At 45.1% G+C, this 20,968-nt stretch overlaps 1 protein-coding gene across 1 annotated transcript in view; it reads right to left on the bottom strand.

The window, feature by feature from the left end:
- LOC310790247 (GDNF family receptor alpha-4-like) overlaps nucleotides 1-20,968 on the bottom strand; it is a gene marked incomplete at both ends in the record, with an annotated part of 61,019 nt that overhangs the window by 2,642 nt on the left and 37,409 nt on the right. Inside the window, 2 exons of the mRNA XM_083651913.1 lie at nucleotides 16,727-16,872; nucleotides 20,386-20,520. Of these exons, the coding sequence (XP_083508039.1) occupies nucleotides 16,727-16,872; nucleotides 20,386-20,520 (281 nt within the window). The remainder of the gene's footprint in view (nucleotides 1-16,726; nucleotides 16,873-20,385; nucleotides 20,521-20,968) is intronic.

Raw genomic sequence — 20,968 nt, 5'->3', positions numbered from 1 at the left:
ACGCTATGATACAATGTGCAATGTGGTCCATGGGCCTAATGTGGACTAAATTAGGAGTCGTTGATATGAAAAAGGTCATCAAATGTATCATCACTAGGTTCAAACAAAGTCCACAGAAAGGTCATTCTGAAATGCCATGAATGTAGCTTCAAGGCCCCCTCCAGTGTATTTTGTAATTGTAATTTTCATTTTATGTGTTGGTCATGACCTGGCCATGTTGATTAGCCGATGTTTTTTTCTTTTTCTTTTTCTTTCTTACAAATAACCACATTTTGTGCTCAAGTTCAAAAAGTTAAGTAGTTAAAATGGAAGGATGACGTATGACTCAATGGAACGCTAACTTTATAGCTATAGCTAGTTATACAACATGAATGAGGATGAGCTGGCTTGTTAACTAGCAGCTATTAGCTATGTTAGCTAACCCACTGGCTGCTGCTGTAACACCGGGCTCAGAATGTCAGTGACCAAAAGATTCCCTTGTTAACCAGGTCGAGTCACGTTCTTTCCAATAAGCCCATCAGCTTTGGAATCCGTTAGCCGGTTGTTGAACTGTAAGCAATAATGCGGCTTGCAGCTATAAGTGCTAAGCTAACGTTCTGGTCTTTCTGGCCTAACCTGAGCTTTAGCACAGAGAAAGAGTATTGAAGGCAAAAGACAACGCGCTTCTGCTTTTTGGAACACAGGGCTGCCGCCATGATCCTGCAGTGGAGTGGAACCAGCTATTAGAGTAAACGATTTTTTTTTAAACGAAACGAAACGAGTAAGTTATTTGGCGCAGAATCAGATGACGTACAAATATACAAACACCAACACAGGTAGGAAAACTGACTGGAGGGGGCCTTTCATTCCTTATATGACTTTATTCTGCTTAATTGGCTTGTTTTTCCCAGGCAGGCAGCGCCGCTGGCTGTGTGTGAACTCACAGAGAGGTGTGTGTGTGTGTGTGTGTGTGTGTGTGTGTGTGTGTTTGTGTGTGTGTGTGTGTGTGTGTGTGTGTGTGTGAACTCACAGAAAGGTGTGTGTGTGTGTGTGTGTGTGTGTGTGTGTGTGTGTGTGTGTGTGTGTGTGTGAACTCACACAGAGGTGTGGCAACCAAAACCAAGAGCTCTGTTCCAAACAGAGATGATCAAGATGGATCTCCAAAGTGACAAATGGAAATGACACCAACTGAAGTGTTGCCCAAATTACCGCAGATTGGATTGTCTTTCTTCACAAAGTAGCAGCCATTTTTAAACACTCCATCAACCCGGGCCTTTAACACACACACACACACACACACACACGCGCACACACACACACACACACACACACACACACACACACACACACACACACACACACACACACACACACACACACACACGCCCTGCTAAAACGGTGAGCCGTGAACACGAGGTGCCAGAATGGATATTCAGTGTTTTAAAGTGAAACCCTTCAGATGGCCGACCAAGGTGGAAAAATCACTTTCGAGAAACAAGCTAAGCTTCTTTGAGAGACAAGACAAGGAGCTGAGTGAAGGGGGAGCACAAAGTGTGTGTGTGTGTGTGTGTGTGTGTGTGTGTGGGAATGGGCTTTACAATGTAGGCCAATGCTTGAGGAAACAAGAGGTAGGAAGAGTGGGTGAAAGAGAGGAGGTGCAGGAAGGAATGAACCAATGAACAAATGAACAAGCGAACGAGGCAAATTAATATTGTATTAATTGTGCAGCCCGAGCATCTGTGGAATATCTAACAGACGTTTTAGTAAATAGGAATGTGCTGTGCAATAGAGTACCTACTGCAGGAAAGAGTACCAGCCTGACCTTAGATGTTAGCACTTTACACACATATATATGGATTATGTGTGTGTGTGTGTGTGTGTGTGTGTGTGTATGTATGTGTATATATATATATATATATATTAGGGCTGTCAGCGTTAACGCGTTAATCGCGATGCGATTAAGGCCCACCATAACACCATAACACCATAAAAAAAACTCCCCAAGTGGCACAGTGGACAAGTCAAGAGCCGTAGTTTGCACCTTGTGTAAACGGAATTAAAATATCACCGAAGTTCATCGAGTTTGAGCCGAGCGATCACCTAAAAGTAGCTAGCGGCCAGCTAGCAGCCAGCTAGCTAGACTCATCACTCATTCTTCCTTCAGAGTCTTGGATGCACGGGTCTACTAACCACTGGGAGGTCGGCTCCAATGGCTTCCCGCGATATACACGTTATCAATATACACAGTTTCCAATACTGAGCCATTATTCACATGGAAGTGCCAAAGTTTTTAGCTCAGACACAGCCTTCTTCGGCTGTGTCATTTTGGGTTTCGACTGCTCCACAGCGCCGCCGCCGGAAGTATTGGTTCTAGATATATTTTGTAGACATTGTTACCTCCGGTCTACATTCCACTTCAATTGAAAATAAATCTAAAATTCAAGATCACAAAGTACATTTATTTGCATTCATTTGATTCCCAATCACGACACACTGGTAATAATGATTAATATCTAATTAAAAATGCTTTGAAATGCAAAATAATGGCATTTTAAACATGCGATACAAAGATGCGATTAATCGCGATTAATAAAATGAATCGTTTGACAGCCCTAATATATATATATATATATATATATATATACACACCGTAAAACTTCCAATAACAGCTGAATCCCCAATTGCCGCTGAGTCTCCAATAACCGCAGGGGGTCTGAGTCAATGGCCTCCGTTAACCGCCGGGGCGTTTATTAGAATACATACGACCCCCCCCTGCATTAGGCCTACGGTATGTTTTTGTGTTGACTGAATTCAGTCACTTACGGTAATGACGTGGAAGTCAGTCATGTTCAGAGATTGTACTTTCTCCCCCTGTCAGACAGTTTTATATTTTATTTATACATAACCGACATGTTTCAAGTATGCATACCGCATTGTTTAATGGAGCATTGGAGCATTGGAGTACGGACGTGTAGGCAATGTGCTGGAGACACACCGTGTGTGTGTGTGTGTGTGTGTGTGTGTGTGTGTGTGTGTGTGTGTGTGTGATGACACCTATGTTTTCTCGAATGCCCAAGACACATTTCTTCTAAGAGGGACAATGAAGGCTAATCTAGGAAAGAAGGAAGGACGGAAGGACGGAAGGATGGAAGGAAGGAATGAAGGGATGAAGGAATGAAGGAAAGAATGAAGGAAGAAAGGGAGGGAGGGATTAGAGGGACGATGGGAAACGGGGGGGGGGGGGGGGGGGTGCAGATGGGCTTGAATAAATTCATACTAATGAAGCCTGACTGATGCACCTTGCCTAATCTGCTCACAGAGAGAGAGAGAGAGAGAGAGAGAGAAGCAGCAGCAGCAGCAGCAGCAGCAGCAGCCAAAATGAGCTCCTGAACTTTCAAGTTTCTTTTGCATTTTGAAATGGGATAAACTCTTAAATTTTGCATCGACCTCAACAAGAAACAATAAGAAGCAACTTTCTACAAAGATCTGGGCAAAAAAAAAAAAAAAAAAAAACAGGAAAAACAAGAGAACAACAAGAAAACAACATGAGAACCACAGCAGAAGAAAGGCAACTTTCCAACCTGGCCTCCCCTGACCACTCTACTACAGAAGAGACAATAGCTGCACCTCCCCCACCCACCGACCAGGTACAGCAGCAGAGCAGAACAACAGAGACCACCAGCACCATGACCCCGGCCCTGATGAGTACTGAGCTCATCCTCTACCCTACAGAGGCCAAAAAGAACATCAAGACCAGGAATCAACACAAACACAAGCTGATGCAGCAGAAGCCAGAGAGCCTATTTGCAGACACCTACAAAAACGGTGATGTGAGTAACCTCATCTTCTACACAGACCAACCAGAAGCATGGCACACAGCAATTCGCTCCCACTACCAGCATGTCGAAAGGGGGGGAATCCAACATGGCTGGAAATTAAAAATAAAAGAGGTTGAAGACCCTGATAGTCACATGATTACAGTCAACTTGTATAAGAACGGGACTGCTATGGTACAGGGCAACCTGAGACATTTTGAAAAAGACTTCCAGACCATAAAGGAGAAAGCACTATCAGAAAAGACAAATCTGAGCCACACCCCCTTCCCTGAGCCAGAGGCAGACACAAACAACACCACTACCGAGGAGAACAAAGCCATCACCCAGCCCCCCAGCAGCTCCAAGACAGCGTTAGCACCTGAAAGAGAACATGGCCCCCCCTCCCACTCAGACCAAACCCAGATAACCCACACCATGGCCCTACTGAAAGAACAGTTTTCTCAACTGGAGGTTGAAATAGTGCAGCTCAGGGAACAGGTCAACAAGCAACAGCCTGACAACCTAGAGGAACTCCTAACCAGCAAGATGAGAGAACAGGACAACAGTCTAACAGTACAGCTGAGGAGCGCCCAACAGGAGAGAGACAACTATGAGAAGAAACTAGCTGACCTAACAAACGAGGTGAGAGAGCTTCAGAGAGAGAAAGACATCTGTAAGAATGACCTGACTCTAGTGAAGGAGAAGCTGAAAAGAAGAGAGAGAGATGTAGACAGCCTACAGGAGCACCTAAGCACCCACTCTGCATGCAGCTCCCCCCTATCAAAGCAGAACCACACCCCACCTACCTCTCCAGCCCAGTCCACCCCCCCCCACCCCACCTACCTCTCCCTCCCCACCAGCCCAGCCAACCCCCCCCACCCCACCTACCTCTCCCTCCCCACCAGCCCAGCCCACCCCTCCAGCCCAGCCCACCCCTCCAGCCCAGCCTACCCCCGCCACTCCTCCTCCAACACGAGCACAACCCAGCCCCCTCCCCAAACCAAAGATTGTGCTATTAATGGACTCAAATGGGAAATTCATTGAGGAAAGCCAACTATTTCCTGACCATCATGTGGAGAAAGTGTGGTGCCCGACAACAGGAAGAACCCTGGAGCTGCTGACTGAAGCCAAGTTGGGCACCCCCACACACATCATAATCCACACGGGCACCAACGACCTGCGGGCCCAGCAAGAGAGGGTGGCCACGTCACTCAGAGGAGTGATTGAAAAGGCCTCCAGAAACTTCCCCAACTCCAAGATTGTGATGTCCACCCTCCTACAGCGAAAGGACTTCCACCCCGCGACCATCCAGCGGATCAATGCCAGCCTCTCCCAGGACTGTGACCGGAAGACCAACGTGACCCTGGCACACCACCCAACCCTCGACTCGAACAGTCTATATGACCACGTCCACCTCTACAAGCAGACAGTCCCAACCTTCGCCAAAACCCTAAAGGACGTCGCCCTGAACCACACCGCAACCCCCCCACCCGAGAACAGCAGAGTAGCCCCCGCCCCCCAGGGACCACCGGAACGCCACCCTAGACCAACACCCTGGACCCCGCAACCACGACCACACCACCACCAACCCCAGTACCACCAGCCTCAACACCCACCACGAACCCCCCAGCCCAGCTTCAGACACCCCCAAGCCAGGCATACCCCCCTCCTCCCCCACGCACCAACACCACCCCGTGAAGAACCACAGACCAACAGACAGAGCTATGCCCAGGCTGTGAGAGGAGCAACCAGCCCCGCCCCCTCCAGTGAACTGAGTGACATTCAGCATATGCTAACCCTACTCTGCTCCCACTTAATGGACCGCTGGTAAGAAAAGTAAAATACATTCTTACACCATAAAATGCACATGCGCGCACACACACACACACACACACACACACACACACACACACATATACATGCACCCAAAACAAACACACACACGCAGACACACGCACACACCCGCACACACCCGCACACTCACACGGAAAATAAATGCCCACGCTTAGTTCTAGTTCTGGTCGATGCCCTCTGGTTGCACAAGTTTCTCCCATTCAAAATGTAAAGAATCAACCATGCAATCATTTTCTATTGCTTGTTGGAACATACAGGGGCTACGCTCCTCTGCATTTGGATTGAAGAGCAGACACCCAGAGTTCCTGAAGGAGATTCATGATGTAGATATCATTGTCCTTCAGGAAACTTGGTGTAAAAGTGATGTTTCCACTGGATGTCCACTAGGTTACAGGGAGATTATTGTCCCATCTACCAAAATGAAGGGGGTGACTCAGGGCAGGGACTCGGGAGGAATGATCATTTGGTACAAATCTCAGCTAACACACTCAATAGAATTAATTAAAAGGGGAGAATTCTACATCTGGCTAAAAATTAAAAAGCAAAACATTTCAACTGATAAAGATATCTTCCTTTGCCCTACATACATTCCCCCATCCGAGTCACCCTATTTCAATGAGGATAGTTTCTCCATTCTCGAAGAGGAGATAAACCAGTTCCAGAGCCAAGGAAGTGTCCTGGTCTGTGGTGACCTAAACGCTAGAACAGCAGACAAACCAGACACCATCGATACACATGGGGATAAACATATACTAGATAGCAACAACCCCCCTCTCCCCACTTACCCCACCAGAAACAGCTATGACAAACTAACCAACACAAATGGGACACAACTCCTACAACTCTGTCGCACACTGGGTCTCTACATAGTCAATGGCAGAACAAGAGGGGACTCCCTGGGAAGATACACCCACAGCTCATCTCATGGCAGCAGCACGGTCGACTATTGTATTTCTGACCTCAACCTCGAGTCTATTAGAGCATTCACAGTCAGCCCCTTAACACCCCTCTCAGATCACAGCAAAATAACCACATACCTGAAGAGAACACAACCCAATTCAGTAACAAACCAGCCCGACAAGCTACACCCTACTCCTCAGCCCTATAGATGGAATACAGACAACTTAGAAAACTACCAAAAGGCAATTAGCAGCCAACAAATCCAATCACTCCTAGACCAGTTCCTACTGACATCATTCCCCATCAATAATGAAGGTGTGAATTTGGCCGTTACAAACTTAAATACTATATTTGATAAATCAGCTAAATTAACAGGCTTAAAGAAAAAGAGAAACCCAAAAAGATCAAATGATAACAAATGGTTTGACGAAGAATGTAAAAACCTACGGAAAGAACTGAGAAAAGTATCCAATCAGAAACATCGAGACCCTGACAACCAAATGATACGCCTTCACTATGGGGAAACACTAAAACAATACAAATATACCCTGAGGACAAAAAAGGAGAAGCACACCCAAAATCAACTTAACATAATTGAAGAATCAATCAACTCCAATAAATTCTGGGAAAATTGGAAAGCCCTAAACAAGCCAATAAACGATGATTTGGCAATCCAAAGTGGTGACATCTGGACAAATCACTTTGCTAAACTTTTCAGCAAAACAACAAACAACCCAGAACAAAAACAAATACAAGAAAAATTACAAACCCTTGAATCAACAATTAAAGACTATCAGAATCCCTGTGACAGCCCTATCACAGAAAACGAATTAGATGAAAAAATAAACAACCTTAAACCCAGAAAGGCCTGTGGTGCTGATGCAATTCCAAATGAAATGATCAAATACTCAGACAACAAATTCAAATTGGCCATCCTAAAACTTTTCAACACTATCCTAGCTGCAGGCATCTTCCCAGATATCTGGAACCAGGGATTAATCACACCAATTTACAAAAACGGTGACAAATTTGACCCAAATAATTATAGAGGAATCTGTGTTAACAGTAATTTAGGAAAACTGTTCTGCAGCATTATAAACAGCAGACTAATGCACTTCATTGACGAACACAACACCCTGAGTAAAAGTCAAATTGGATTTCTCCCAAATTACCGCACATCAGACCACATCTTCACCCTCCACACCCTAATTGACAAACAAATACACCAAAACAAAGGCAAAATCTTTGCATGTTTTGTAGACTTCAAAAAAGCATTCGATTCAATTTGGCATAACGGTCTTCTCTACAAATTAATTGAAATGGGTGTCGGGGGCAAAACATACGACCTAATTAAATCAATTTACACAAACAACAAATGTGCTATCAGAATTGGCGACAAGCAAACAGACTCCTTTTCCCAGGAACGAGGAGTGAAACAGGGCTGCAATCTGTCCTCCACTCTATTCAACATTTATATAAATGAATTGGCCAAAATAATCGAACAATCATCAGCCCCCGGTATCACCCTACACGACACAGAAATCAAGTGCCTGCTATATGCAGATGATCTAGTACTGATGTCTCCCACCAAGGAAGGACTACAGCAGCACTTAGATAACCTGCACAGGTTCTGTCAGACCTGGGCCCTGACAGTGAACCTAAAGAAAACAAACATAATGATATTCCAAAAAAGATCTGGACATCATGATCACACTTACAAATTCTATTTGGACACGGTTGAACTACAACATACAAAAAATTACACATATTTAGGCCTAAATATCAGCACCACGGGTAGTTTCATCACGGCTGTGAATGACCTAAGAGACAGGGCAAAAAGAGCATTCTATGCAATCAAAAGAAACATTAAAATAGACATTCCCATTAAAACCTGGCTAAATATTCTGAAATCAGTCATAGAACCCATTGCTCTATATGGCAGCGAAGTTTGGGGACCGCTGAGCAAATACCAACATTTTACAAATTGGGACAAACATCCAATCGAAACACTTAATTTGGACTTTTGTAAAAGTATACTACACCTCCATAGGAAAACCACAAATAATGCCTGTCGAGCAGAATTAGGCCAATACCCCCTCCAAATAAAAATTGAAAAAAGAACTATCAAATTCTATAATCACCTAAAAACAAGCGACCCCCAAACCTTCCACCACAAAGCCCTAAAACACCACGAGATGAACCAAGACAAGAGTCCCCTCTGCCAACTAGTCCTGAGACTCAGTCCCCTAACCTCAACCAACCCTACAGAGCCTCAGGACACCCCACAGACAATCTGGCCCAACCAAATTATAACAAGACAAAAGGACAAATACATCACCCATTGGAAAGACACCACAAAAACTCAAAGTAAAATGGAGTGCTATTTGGCCCTAAACAGACAGTACACGGTGGCAGAATATCTGACCACCGTGACTGATGACAAATTAAGAAAGACATTGACTAGGTACAGAGTCAGTGGACACAGCCTGGCCCTAGAGACCGGTCGCCACAGACAGACCTGGCTACCCCCCACCTACCTCTCCCTCCCCACCAGCCCAGCCCACCCCTCCAGCCCAGCCCACCCCTCCAGCCCAGCCTACCCCCGCCACTCCTCCTCCAACACGAGCACAACCCAGCCCCCTCCCCAAACCAAAGATTGTGCTATTAATGGACTCAAATGGGAAATTCATTGAGGAAAGCCAACTATTTCCTGACCATCATGTGGAGAAAGTGTGGTGCCCGACAACAGGAAGAACCCTGGAGCTGCTGACTGAAGCCAAGTTGGGCACCCCCACACACATCATAATCCACACGGGCACCAACGACCTGCGGGCCCAGCAAGAGAGGGTGGCCACGTCACTCAGAGGAGTGATTGAAAAGGCCTCCAGAAACTTCCCCAACTCCAAGATTGTGATGTCCACCCTCCTACAGCGAAAGGACTTCCACCCCGCGACCATCCAGCGGATCAATGCCAGCCTCTCCCAGGACTGTGACCGGAAGACCAACGTGACCCTGGCACACCACCCAACCCTCGACTCGAACAGTCTATATGACCACGTCCACCTCTACAAGCAGACAGTCCCAACCTTCGCCAAAACCCTAAAGGACGTCGCCCTGAACCACACCGCAACCCCCCCACCCGAGAACAGCAGAGTAGCCCCCGCCCCCCAGGGACCACCGGAACGCCACCCTAGACCAACACCCTGGACCCCGCAACCACGACCACACCACCACCAACCCCAGTACCACCAGCCTCAACACCCACCACGAACCCCCCAGCCCAGCTTCAGACACCCCCAAGCCAGGCATACCCCCCTCCTCCCCCACGCACCAACACCACCCCGTGAAGAACCACAGACCAACAGACAGAGCTATGCCCAGGCTGTGAGAGGAGCAACCAGCCCCGCCCCCTCCAGTGAACTGAGTGACATTCAGCATATGCTAACCCTACTCTGCTCCCACTTAATGGACCGCTGGTAAGAAAAGTAAAATACATTCTTACACCATAAAATGCACATGCGCGCACACACACACACACACACACACACACACACACACACACATATACATGCACCCAAAACAAACACACACACGCAGACACACGCACACACCCGCACACACCCGCACACTCACACGGAAAATAAATGCCCACGCTTAGTTCTAGTTCTGGTCGATGCCCTCTGGTTGCACAAGTTTCTCCCATTCAAAATGTAAAGAATCAACCATGCAATCATTTTCTATTGCTTGTTGGAACATACAGGGGCTACGCTCCTCTGCATTTGGATTGAAGAGCAGACACCCAGAGTTCCTGAAGGAGATTCATGATGTAGATATCATTGTCCTTCAGGAAACTTGGTGTAAAAGTGATGTTTCCACTGGATGTCCACTAGGTTACAGGGAGATTATTGTCCCATCTACCAAAATGAAGGGGGTGACTCAGGGCAGGGACTCGGGAGGAATGATCATTTGGTACAAATCTCAGCTAACACACTCAATAGAATTAATTAAAAGGGGAGAATTCTACATCTGGCTAAAAATTAAAAAGCAAAACATTTCAACTGATAAAGATATCTTCCTTTGCCCTACATACATTCCCCCATCCGAGTCACCCTATTTCAATGAGGATAGTTTCTCCATTCTCGAAGAGGAGATAAACCAGTTCCAGAGCCAAGGAAGTGTCCTGGTCTGTGGTGACCTAAACGCTAGAACAGCAGACAAACCAGACACCATCGATACACATGGGGATAAACATATACTAGATAGCAACAACCCCCCTCTCCCCACTTACCCCACCAGAAACAGCTATGACAAACTAACCAACACAAATGGGACACAACTCCTACAACTCTGTCGCACACTGGGTCTCTACATAGTCAATGGCAGAACAAGAGGGGACTCCCTGGGAAGATACACCCACAGCTCATCTCATGGCAGCAGCACGGTCGACTATTGTATTTCTGACCTCAACCTCGAGTCTATTAGAGCATTCACAGTCAGCCCCTTAACACCCCTCTCAGATCACAGCAAAATAACCACATACCTGAAGAGAACACAACCCAATTCAGTAACAAACCAGCCCGACAAGCTACACCCTACTCCTCAGCCCTATAGATGGAATACAGACAACTTAGAAAACTACCAAAAGGCAATTAGCAGCCAACAAATCCAATCACTCCTAGACCAGTTCCTACTGACATCATTCCCCATCAATAATGAAGGTGTGAATTTGGCCGTTACAAACTTAAATACTATATTTGATAAATCAGCTAAATTAACAGGCTTAAAGAAAAAGAGAAACCCAAAAAGATCAAATGATAACAAATGGTTTGACGAAGAATGTAAAAACCTACGGAAAGAACTGAGAAAAGTATCCAATCAGAAACATCGAGACCCTGACAACCAAATGATACGCCTTCACTATGGGGAAACACTAAAACAATACAAATATACCCTGAGGACAAAAAAGGAGAAGCACACCCAAAATCAACTTAACATAATTGAAGAATCAATCAACTCCAATAAATTCTGGGAAAATTGGAAAGCCCTAAACAAGCCAATAAACGATGATTTGGCAATCCAAAGTGGTGACATCTGGACAAATCACTTTGCTAAACTTTTCAGCAAAACAACAAACAACCCAGAACAAAAACAAATACAAGAAAAATTACAAACCCTTGAATCAACAATTAAAGACTATCAGAATCCCTGTGACAGCCCTATCACAGAAAACGAATTAGATGAAAAAATAAACAACCTTAAACCCAGAAAGGCCTGTGGTGCTGATGCAATTCCAAATGAAATGATCAAATACTCAGACAACAAATTCAAATTGGCCATCCTAAAACTTTTCAACACTATCCTAGCTGCAGGCATCTTCCCAGATATCTGGAACCAGGGATTAATCACACCAATTTACAAAAACGGTGACAAATTTGACCCAAATAATTATAGAGGAATCTGTGTTAACAGTAATTTAGGAAAACTGTTCTGCAGCATTATAAACAGCAGACTAATGCACTTCATTGACGAACACAACACCCTGAGTAAAAGTCAAATTGGATTTCTCCCAAATTACCGCACATCAGACCACATCTTCACCCTCCACACCCTAATTGACAAACAAATACACCAAAACAAAGGCAAAATCTTTGCATGTTTTGTAGACTTCAAAAAAGCATTCGATTCAATTTGGCATAACGGTCTTCTCTACAAATTAATTGAAATGGGTGTCGGGGGCAAAACATACGACCTAATTAAATCAATTTACACAAACAACAAATGTGCTATCAGAATTGGCGACAAGCAAACAGACTCCTTTTCCCAGGAACGAGGAGTGAAACAGGGCTGCAATCTGTCCTCCACTCTATTCAACATTTATATAAATGAATTGGCCAAAATAATCGAACAATCATCAGCCCCCGGTATCACCCTACACGACACAGAAATCAAGTGCCTGCTATATGCAGATGATCTAGTACTGATGTCTCCCACCAAGGAAGGACTACAGCAGCACTTAGATAACCTGCACAGGTTCTGTCAGACCTGGGCCCTGACAGTGAACCTAAAGAAAACAAACATAATGATATTCCAAAAAAGATCTGGACATCATGATCACACTTACAAATTCTATTTGGACACGGTTGAACTACAACATACAAAAAATTACACATATTTAGGCCTAAATATCAGCACCACGGGTAGTTTCATCACGGCTGTGAATGACCTAAGAGACAGGGCAAAAAGAGCATTCTATGCAATCAAAAGAAACATTAAAATAGACATTCCCATTAAAACCTGGCTAAATATTCTGAAATCAGTCATAGAACCCATTGCTCTATATGGCAGCGAAGTTTGGGGACCGCTGAGCAAATACCAACATTTTACAAATTGGGACAAACATCCAATCGAAACACTTAATTTGGACTTTTGTAAAAGTATACTACACCTCCATAGGAAAACCACAAATAATGCCTGTCGAGCAGAATTAGGCCAATACCCCCTCCAAATAAAAATTGAAAAAAGAACTATCAAATTCTATAATCACCTAAAAACAAGCGACCCCCAAACCTTCCACCACAAAGCCCTAAAACACCACGAGATGAACCAAGACAAGAGTCCCCTCTGCCAACTAGTCCTGAGACTCAGTCCCCTAACCTCAACCAACCCTACAGAGCCTCAGGACACCCCACAGACAATCTGGCCCAACCAAATTATAACAAGACAAAAGGACAAATACATCACCCATTGGAAAGACACCACAAAAACTCAAAGTAAAATGGAGTGCTATTTGGCCCTAAACAGACAGTACACGGTGGCAGAATATCTGACCACCGTGACTGATGACAAATTAAGAAAGACATTGACTAGGTACAGAGTCAGTGGACACAGCCTGGCCCTAGAGACCGGTCGCCACAGACAGACCTGGCTACCCAGGGAGGACAGGCTATGTTCACGGTGCACACAGAACACAGTAGAGACAGAGACACACTTTCTACTACACTGTGACAAATATGCAGAAATTAGAGCATCATTCTTCCCCAAAATTATACACAAATACCAAGAATTCGAAACACAATCAGAAAGAGACAAGCTTAAATACCTATTAGGAGAAAAACCAAACTGCTGCATATTGGCAGCTAAATATCTGGCCTCCTGCCACAACCTCAGAGACATCCAGTGAAACACACCAGCTCATTTTATTTTTATTTTATTTTATTTTTATTTTATTTCATTTTTTACTCTTATTCTTATTTGATTTATTTTACTTATTTTATTTATTTTATTTTTATTTTTATTTTCTATTTGACAATTACTGTTTGTTTACCTGATGAACAACTGTAAACATTTTAAGTCAGAATGCCCCATTTTTTGGGGAAGTTTACATGTACATATATCTTTGACTGTAAATTTTGACTGTTTGTACATTATACATCTCCGACTGTACATTCATTTATTATTATAATATCCTTATTGTTGTACTGTTAATATGTATATTTGCTTTGGCAATATAAGCACTGTCTTTTCATGCCAATAAAGCTATTTGAAATTGAATTGAAATTGAATTGAGAGAGAGAGAGAGAGAGAGAGAGAGAGAGAGAGAGAGAGAGAGAGAGAGAGAGAGAGAGAGAGAGAGAGAGAGGAGGGAGGTAGAGAGGAAGAGAGCGAGTTGGACTGCCCTCTTGTCTGGTGGACAGATTATCTCTGGCAGTGAGGCATGCTGAGAGCTGGGAGCCAGGGAAGAGGCTGTGGTCTGGCCAAGGTTCCAGTAGCCAGCCAGCACCGGGATGGGACTGGACCATGTTTAATGCTCACTGTTGGCCACGGTCAGCCCGGAGGTACGAGCTCCGCAGAACACGTGTCGGTACCTACCAGCCCGGAGGTACGAGCCCCACAGAACACGTGTCGGTACCTTCCAGCGCCCGCCCGCTTTACCATCTCGCCTGTGGTTCTCTGCATGTCTCCGTGTTGGCAAACTACAATCTGATCCCCCTGCATGGCCTGGAACCAAAACACTTTGGGCCCAGAATATGTCTGGGAGCCATATGTTCTGTGTGTTTGGCTGGGAGACATGAATCTGACACAGTCGAGATGCCTTCATGTGCTGTGTGTTTGGCTGGGAGACATGAATCTGACACAGTCGAGATGCCTTCATGTGCTGTGTGTTTGGATGGGAGAAACTAAGCTGACACAGTCAAGATGCCTTCAACATCCAGGGTTTCAAATCCCCCCGGCCTCCCACAAAGCAGCAAATGTCAGTAAAATTTGTCTTTGGTGGAGAAATCAGTAGGGGTCACCCGCCACACTGGCTGGTAACATTTTGAGACAATAACATGGAAATACCTTGGTCTGTTCTCAAGCTTTGTCCCTGCTGGCCACCGTACACTCTCTGGCCGAGAGCCAATCACATCAAAGTGAGTCAAAGTGAGTTGAAATGTCACATGATCTCTGGCCGTGTGGCCACTCACAGCAGGTGTGAAGCCACTAAAAACCACACAAAGACCAGATTCACTGTATGAGCCAGTGAGGACGTTTGACATGAACACTGTAAAGCTGTCCATGTCTCTTTAGTGAGTCACACATGATTTGATCCTATCCACCTTATGTTTGAATGCCCCGCTGTACAAATAATTGTGGGTACAAGTTCCGGTTTAACGTGACTTATTGTTGCAGCTTGCCATTTCCTAAAACGGTATTCTACTTGATTTGAAAAGATGGCCGCCTATACTCCCTTGTACCCTGGCTGAATTGAACATAACTTGGCCAATAAGCATGTAACATATCAAATAAAACAAACAGTAATGTCTTTATTTGATGTAGAATGCAGAGGAACTGTTTTGTTAAACTCGCGTTCCAGGAATATTGTATTTACTGCGCTGCTCTAAAATAACGTTAGTGGCGCGAGGCTCAGAGAGTCTCTTCGTCCTGGAAGCCACTTGCGTGGCGCCAGAACGCAATCGATTTGGGGGTGGAACACGCCAGGATTGGCCAACGCCAACGCCAGTGCCCAGAACTGTCGAATCAAATCATCGACAGAGACGCTATGGCCTGCCTCCCAGTATTTTCAGTGTGCAGAGATAGATAGATAGAACGTTAGAAATATAGCCAGCCACGTTATAAACAACTAACCAACGCTATGGAAACGATTTTGCCCGAAATGGTTAAAAGTTATATGAAGGTGATGGGAGTCTATAGTCCATAGACCACAGCAGCACTCACAAATAGATTCACACAAAGTTTATTCTGCACAGCAGCAACAAGACAGAGACAAACGTTTCAGCCGTAGGCTATCCTCAGTAAAAGTTATATCAATTTGGTCATTCAGTGGCGTTTTACTGCCATGTAACATAACTAACTAGCGGCTAATATTAGCCACAGTCGGCGATTACCCATGAATGCACTGCGCTCTTAAAGGGATATTTATCTACGAGATTTTTGCCAAGCTGGACCTGATTAGTGATTTGCTCCGTTCGTCCAGATGGGTGTCAAGCTGTCAGCAACAAGGCTGGGAGGATCACACCGGAAGAAAAACGCATAGCCATCATGGCCGCTAGAAATAAGGTGGATACAGAAAATGGGATTGAAAATGGGTAGGTATATACAGTACAGTTAATGCCCACAAAACATTAGTTCTGGTAGCGTTGTGTCAGTAGGGTGTGGGGGAAAACCAATAATATATCTCAATGATCTAACTCACCAGTAGAAGGTGCTGTGGATCTACTCTTACAGGATTGGGGATTCAAGAGCAGGTACGGAGAGGTCTGTTCAGATGTGCGTTCACTGCGGGGATTGAATCCCCGATCCTGTCTGCCTGGGTTGGGCTAGCAGCTAAATGCTAATGCTCTGATTGCCTCCAAACTTTGCCGAAACACTTTTCAGGGGTCTGGCAAGAAAGAAACAAAAACATTCACCCATAGGGGGTGCTACCGTACTGCAAAGTTTTAAATGGGCATAACTCGCACACCATTGCTCCGATCGCCTTCAAACTTTGGGCGTGCACATAGGGGGTTGGCACATTTAGTGAATTTCACACACGCGCATAGTCACAACGCCACCTACTGGCAACACAAAATCTCCAGAACCATTCTTCCGATCGACTTCAAACTTGGCGGGTGTCCTGCTGGGGACCTGGCAGAGTGCGCTGCTAAATTCTGTGCAATTTGCACAATGTGTGTACTCACAATGTTGTTGTGTTCAGGGAGGTGGTTGTTGCTCAGCAGCTCATCCTCCTGGAGCAGCGGGGAAGGTCTGGGTGGTGGAGGTGGGGTGATGTGTGCAGGCTGGGGGCCGGGGGGTTGGGGGCTCCCCATCCAGCTGATAGAGTTACCTGCATGAGGCGCAGCATTCAAGATTCACTTTACATTACTTTACATTACATTACGTCATTTGGCAGATGCTTTTATCCAAAGCGACTTACAATAAAACATTTGGTCAACAATACAGAAATCAACTATGCAACATAATCTATGACAGCTACAACTCTTGAAGGAATAGGTTTTTTTTTGAGAGAAAGAGATAAAAGATGTTAGTTCAAGAAGGGGCCAGGTAGAGCCTGAAAAGGTGTGTTTTAAGTTTTTGCCGAAAGATTGGCAGTGAAGCGGCAGTCCTGACCATATAGGGGGGAGCTCATTCCACCATTGCGGTGCCAGGGACGAGAAGAGTCGCGATCGGGATGATCGCGATACACTTCACAGTAAGTAATCAGATTACGAATGGGGAATTTGACTTAGTCCAAGTATGCAGCACAGTGCCCACATCAATAGCAGAAGACAAAGCAATGCAGAAAAACAACCACATAAAGTGCAAAATATATAAAGTCCTTTTAAAGTGACCGTTACTAAGCCATCCACCTGCATGAGACACAGCAGACAGGCATACAGTATGTCACTGTGTGTGTGTGTGTGTGTGTGTGTGTGTGTGTGTGTGTGTGTGTGTGTGTGTGTGTGTGTGTGTGTGTGTGTGTGTGTGTGTGTGTGTGTGTGTGTGTTAGGGCTGCACGATTATGGCAAAAATCATAATCACGATTATTTTGATTGATATTGAGATCACGATTATTTAACACGATTACTCATTGACATTGAGAACATCATGAATTTATTGAACATTTACACTGGCTTTTTATTTAACATTGGATGTCTTTGGATTTTAGATATAATTGAAAATAAATAAGTGAAAATAAATAATAAAAGTGCAAAGATTTAGAAATAAAATAAAAACTAAAATAAATATACAGTATATGTAGGCCTACTATGTTGCAGTGAACTGCCACAACCAACTGCAACTATTAATCTACATTCAATATGTTGGTAAACATCTGAACTAGTAGTCCTTAAACCTCAAAACTAACCAAATGAGAACACTAGTAACGTTCGTTTACATTACATTAAATTACTCATTTGGCAGATGCTTTTATCCAAAGCGACTTACGTCGTTTAGGTTCATAATAGGCTATTGTTAATGTTTATCTGTGAGCTCGTTAGCTGTTGAATATGCGGTCGCATTGTAAAGAGTGTCCTCCTGAATCGATGACTGTATGCGGTGGCAGTAACTAGATGGGGCTTTGTTTCTTTGTTCGTTTAGCGTTTATTGCTTGGTCATAGACCACTTTGTGAGTGGATTTCAAGTGATTAAAGAAAGAGCGAGAGGTTGTGTTGGGATGTGCAGCTACGACCGCGCGTATCTTGCACTGTTTGTTCCAAGTCTGTGGCTGTGATTGACAGGTGGGTCAAAACTCGCATCGCAATTCCGTGCTGTATATTCGCATCGCTCTTGATGTGTCCACCCCACATACGTTGTTTTACCTCTCTTCTCGACCAGCGGCTCTCTTTCTGTGACTTCTCTCATCTTATTATTGTGCTACCACGGAAATAAGGAGGAGAAACTTGCAGTGGCTCTCTGTTCACATGAGAGTCATTCCCAACTCGAGCGGTGTGTGTGTGTTTTGGGCTTTGGGGGAGGGGCCGAGCACACCGCTGCAAAGGAAAGGGTGCGCTTGATTTTACAACACAAGACAGAACGAGAGTGACAAGAGCCGCAAAATCGTTGTATGTCGATTATCTTGTTTTCATAATCGTGGACATCCCAAATCGTAATCATGATTAAAATTCGATTAATCGCCCAGCCCTAGTGTGTGTGCATGTCTGCCCGGCAGCTTTATGACTGTGGCTGTGGGCATCTTGATGAATCACAGCGTTTTGTGGGAAGCCGTCGATGCATTGAGCTGTGCTTTAGTGTTTGGACAGACAGGCTCAATGTGTATCGACGGCCTTATTGACAGCTGCTTTGATTGATTGACAGCCGGACGACTTGACAGCCCCCCCCCCACCCTCCCCCCTCTACACCCATACTATTCTGAGTTCAATTCATAGCGAACATCATGAGAAGATCCAACATCATGCCAAGACGGCCGCATCACTGCCGATCTTTCGGCAAAGACTAAAAACACAACTTTTCATGCTGCATCTGGGCCCTTCTTACACTAACATCTTTCTCCCTCTCTCTCTATCTCTCTCTCTCTCTCTCTCTCTCTCTCTCAAAAAATAAAATAAAAAATAAAATCTTTACCACTATTCCTTCAGAAGTTGTAGCTGTCATAGACTGTGTTGCGTAATTGATTTCTCTATTGGTGACAAAAATGTGTCGCTTTGGATAAACGCGTCTGCCAAATGACGTAAAAAAAAAAAAAAAATCCAACATCCAGGAATGTTCAATAGATGTTGGTGTGTTGAAATTAGCCTCAACTCTTTTTCTTTGTTTTTTTGGATTAACTTAGAATTTCCCCCCAAAGCAGCTTTGACGGTGACTATTGTTTTTATGACATTTTTGCGTCGTGGGCCTTTTCATGATTCCATGATTCGGACAACATTGCACAGTTTCGAATTCCGAGCCGTTTCTGTCATGCCAGAGCCTGTAATTTATGTTCTTCCGAATGTGTAATGACGGGTTTCCACCCATAGACACAGCAGAGAGGGCGCCGTTTCGCCGCTGGGAAGCGGGAGAACGACAATGGCCATTGTCAATGGAAAAGACGGGCCGAGACAGGCTCTGCCTGGCATGACAAAAACGGCTCGGAATTCAAAACTATGCCATTTTTAAGAACACGAATAGTCCGTCTCGACGGGCAACAACCTTGTGTATAAGGCAAGTAGGGCCTTATTGAATGGAGCTGTGTGAACATAACATCATCCGGTGGGGACTCACACAGGCAGGGGTTGTGTGTGATCATGTGACTCACACAGGCAGGGGTTGTGTGTGATCATGTGACTCACACAGGCAGGGGTTGTGTGTGATCATGTGACTCACGTAGGCAGGGGTTGTGTGTGATCATGTGACTCACGTAGGCAGGGGTTGTGTGTGAACATGTGACTCACGTAGGCAGGGGTTGTGTGTGATCATGTGACTCACGTAGGCAGGGGTTGTGTGTGAACATGTGACTCACGTAGGCAGGGGTTGTGTGTGATCATGTGACTCACGTAGGCAGGGGTTGTGTGTGATCATGTGACTCAGGGGTTGTGTGTGATCATGTGACTCAGGGGTTGTGTGTGATCATGTGACTCAGGGGTTGTGTGTGATCATGTGACTCAGGGGTTGTGTGTGATCATGTGACTCACGTAGGCAGGGGTTGTGTGTGAACATGTGACTCAGGGGTTGTGTGTGATCATGTGACTCACGTAGGCAGGGGTTGTGTGTGATCATGTGACTCACGTAGGCAGGGGTTGTGTGTGAACATGTGACTCACGTAGGCAGGGGTTGTGTGTGAACATGTGACTCACGTAGGCAGGGGTTGTGTGTGATCATGTGACTCACGTAGGCAGGGGTTGTGTGTGAACATGTGACTCACGTAGGCAGGGGTTGTGTGTGAACATGCTCTGGAGTCTCAGACAGTCTTGCCATTGGTTCCCGCTCCCCTCACAGTTACACCACAGAGACACGTCCGCTGACACGTTGCTCACGTAGTTGGGGGTCATGATGGTGCCTGCAAGGTCAATGAGGTCAAGGGTCAGAAGAGAGTCCTGCAAGTTCATTGGGACAAGGTAACGGTGGTGTATATGTGTGTGTGTGTGTGTGTGTGTGTGTGTGTGTGTGTGTGTGTGTGTGTGTGTGTGTGTGTGTGTGTGTGTGTGTGTGTGTGTGTGTGTCTGTGTGTGTGTGTGTGTGTGTGTGTGTGTGTGTGTGTGTGTGTGTGTGTGTGTGTGTGTCTGTGTGTGTGTGTGTGTGTGTGTGTGTGCGTGTGTGTCATTGTAACATCAATAAATCATTTGGAGACATTAAACTCATTGCAGATGCTGGGAAAGGTCGATGGAAGAATCACTGATGAAACATGTTTATCTTCTTCAGGGAGGGGAGGGGACAGGACTCAACAGGTTTTGTGGGAAATGTAGTCTTAATTTGGAGAAGCACTTGCACTAATAATACTACTGGTG

This window comes from Poromitra crassiceps, assembly GCF_964638095.1.
Source record: "Poromitra crassiceps genome assembly, chromosome: 15".
Taxonomy (NCBI): domain Eukaryota; kingdom Metazoa; phylum Chordata; class Actinopteri; order Beryciformes; family Melamphaidae; genus Poromitra; species Poromitra crassiceps.
This window is presented reverse-complemented; position numbering and strand designations above follow the sequence as displayed.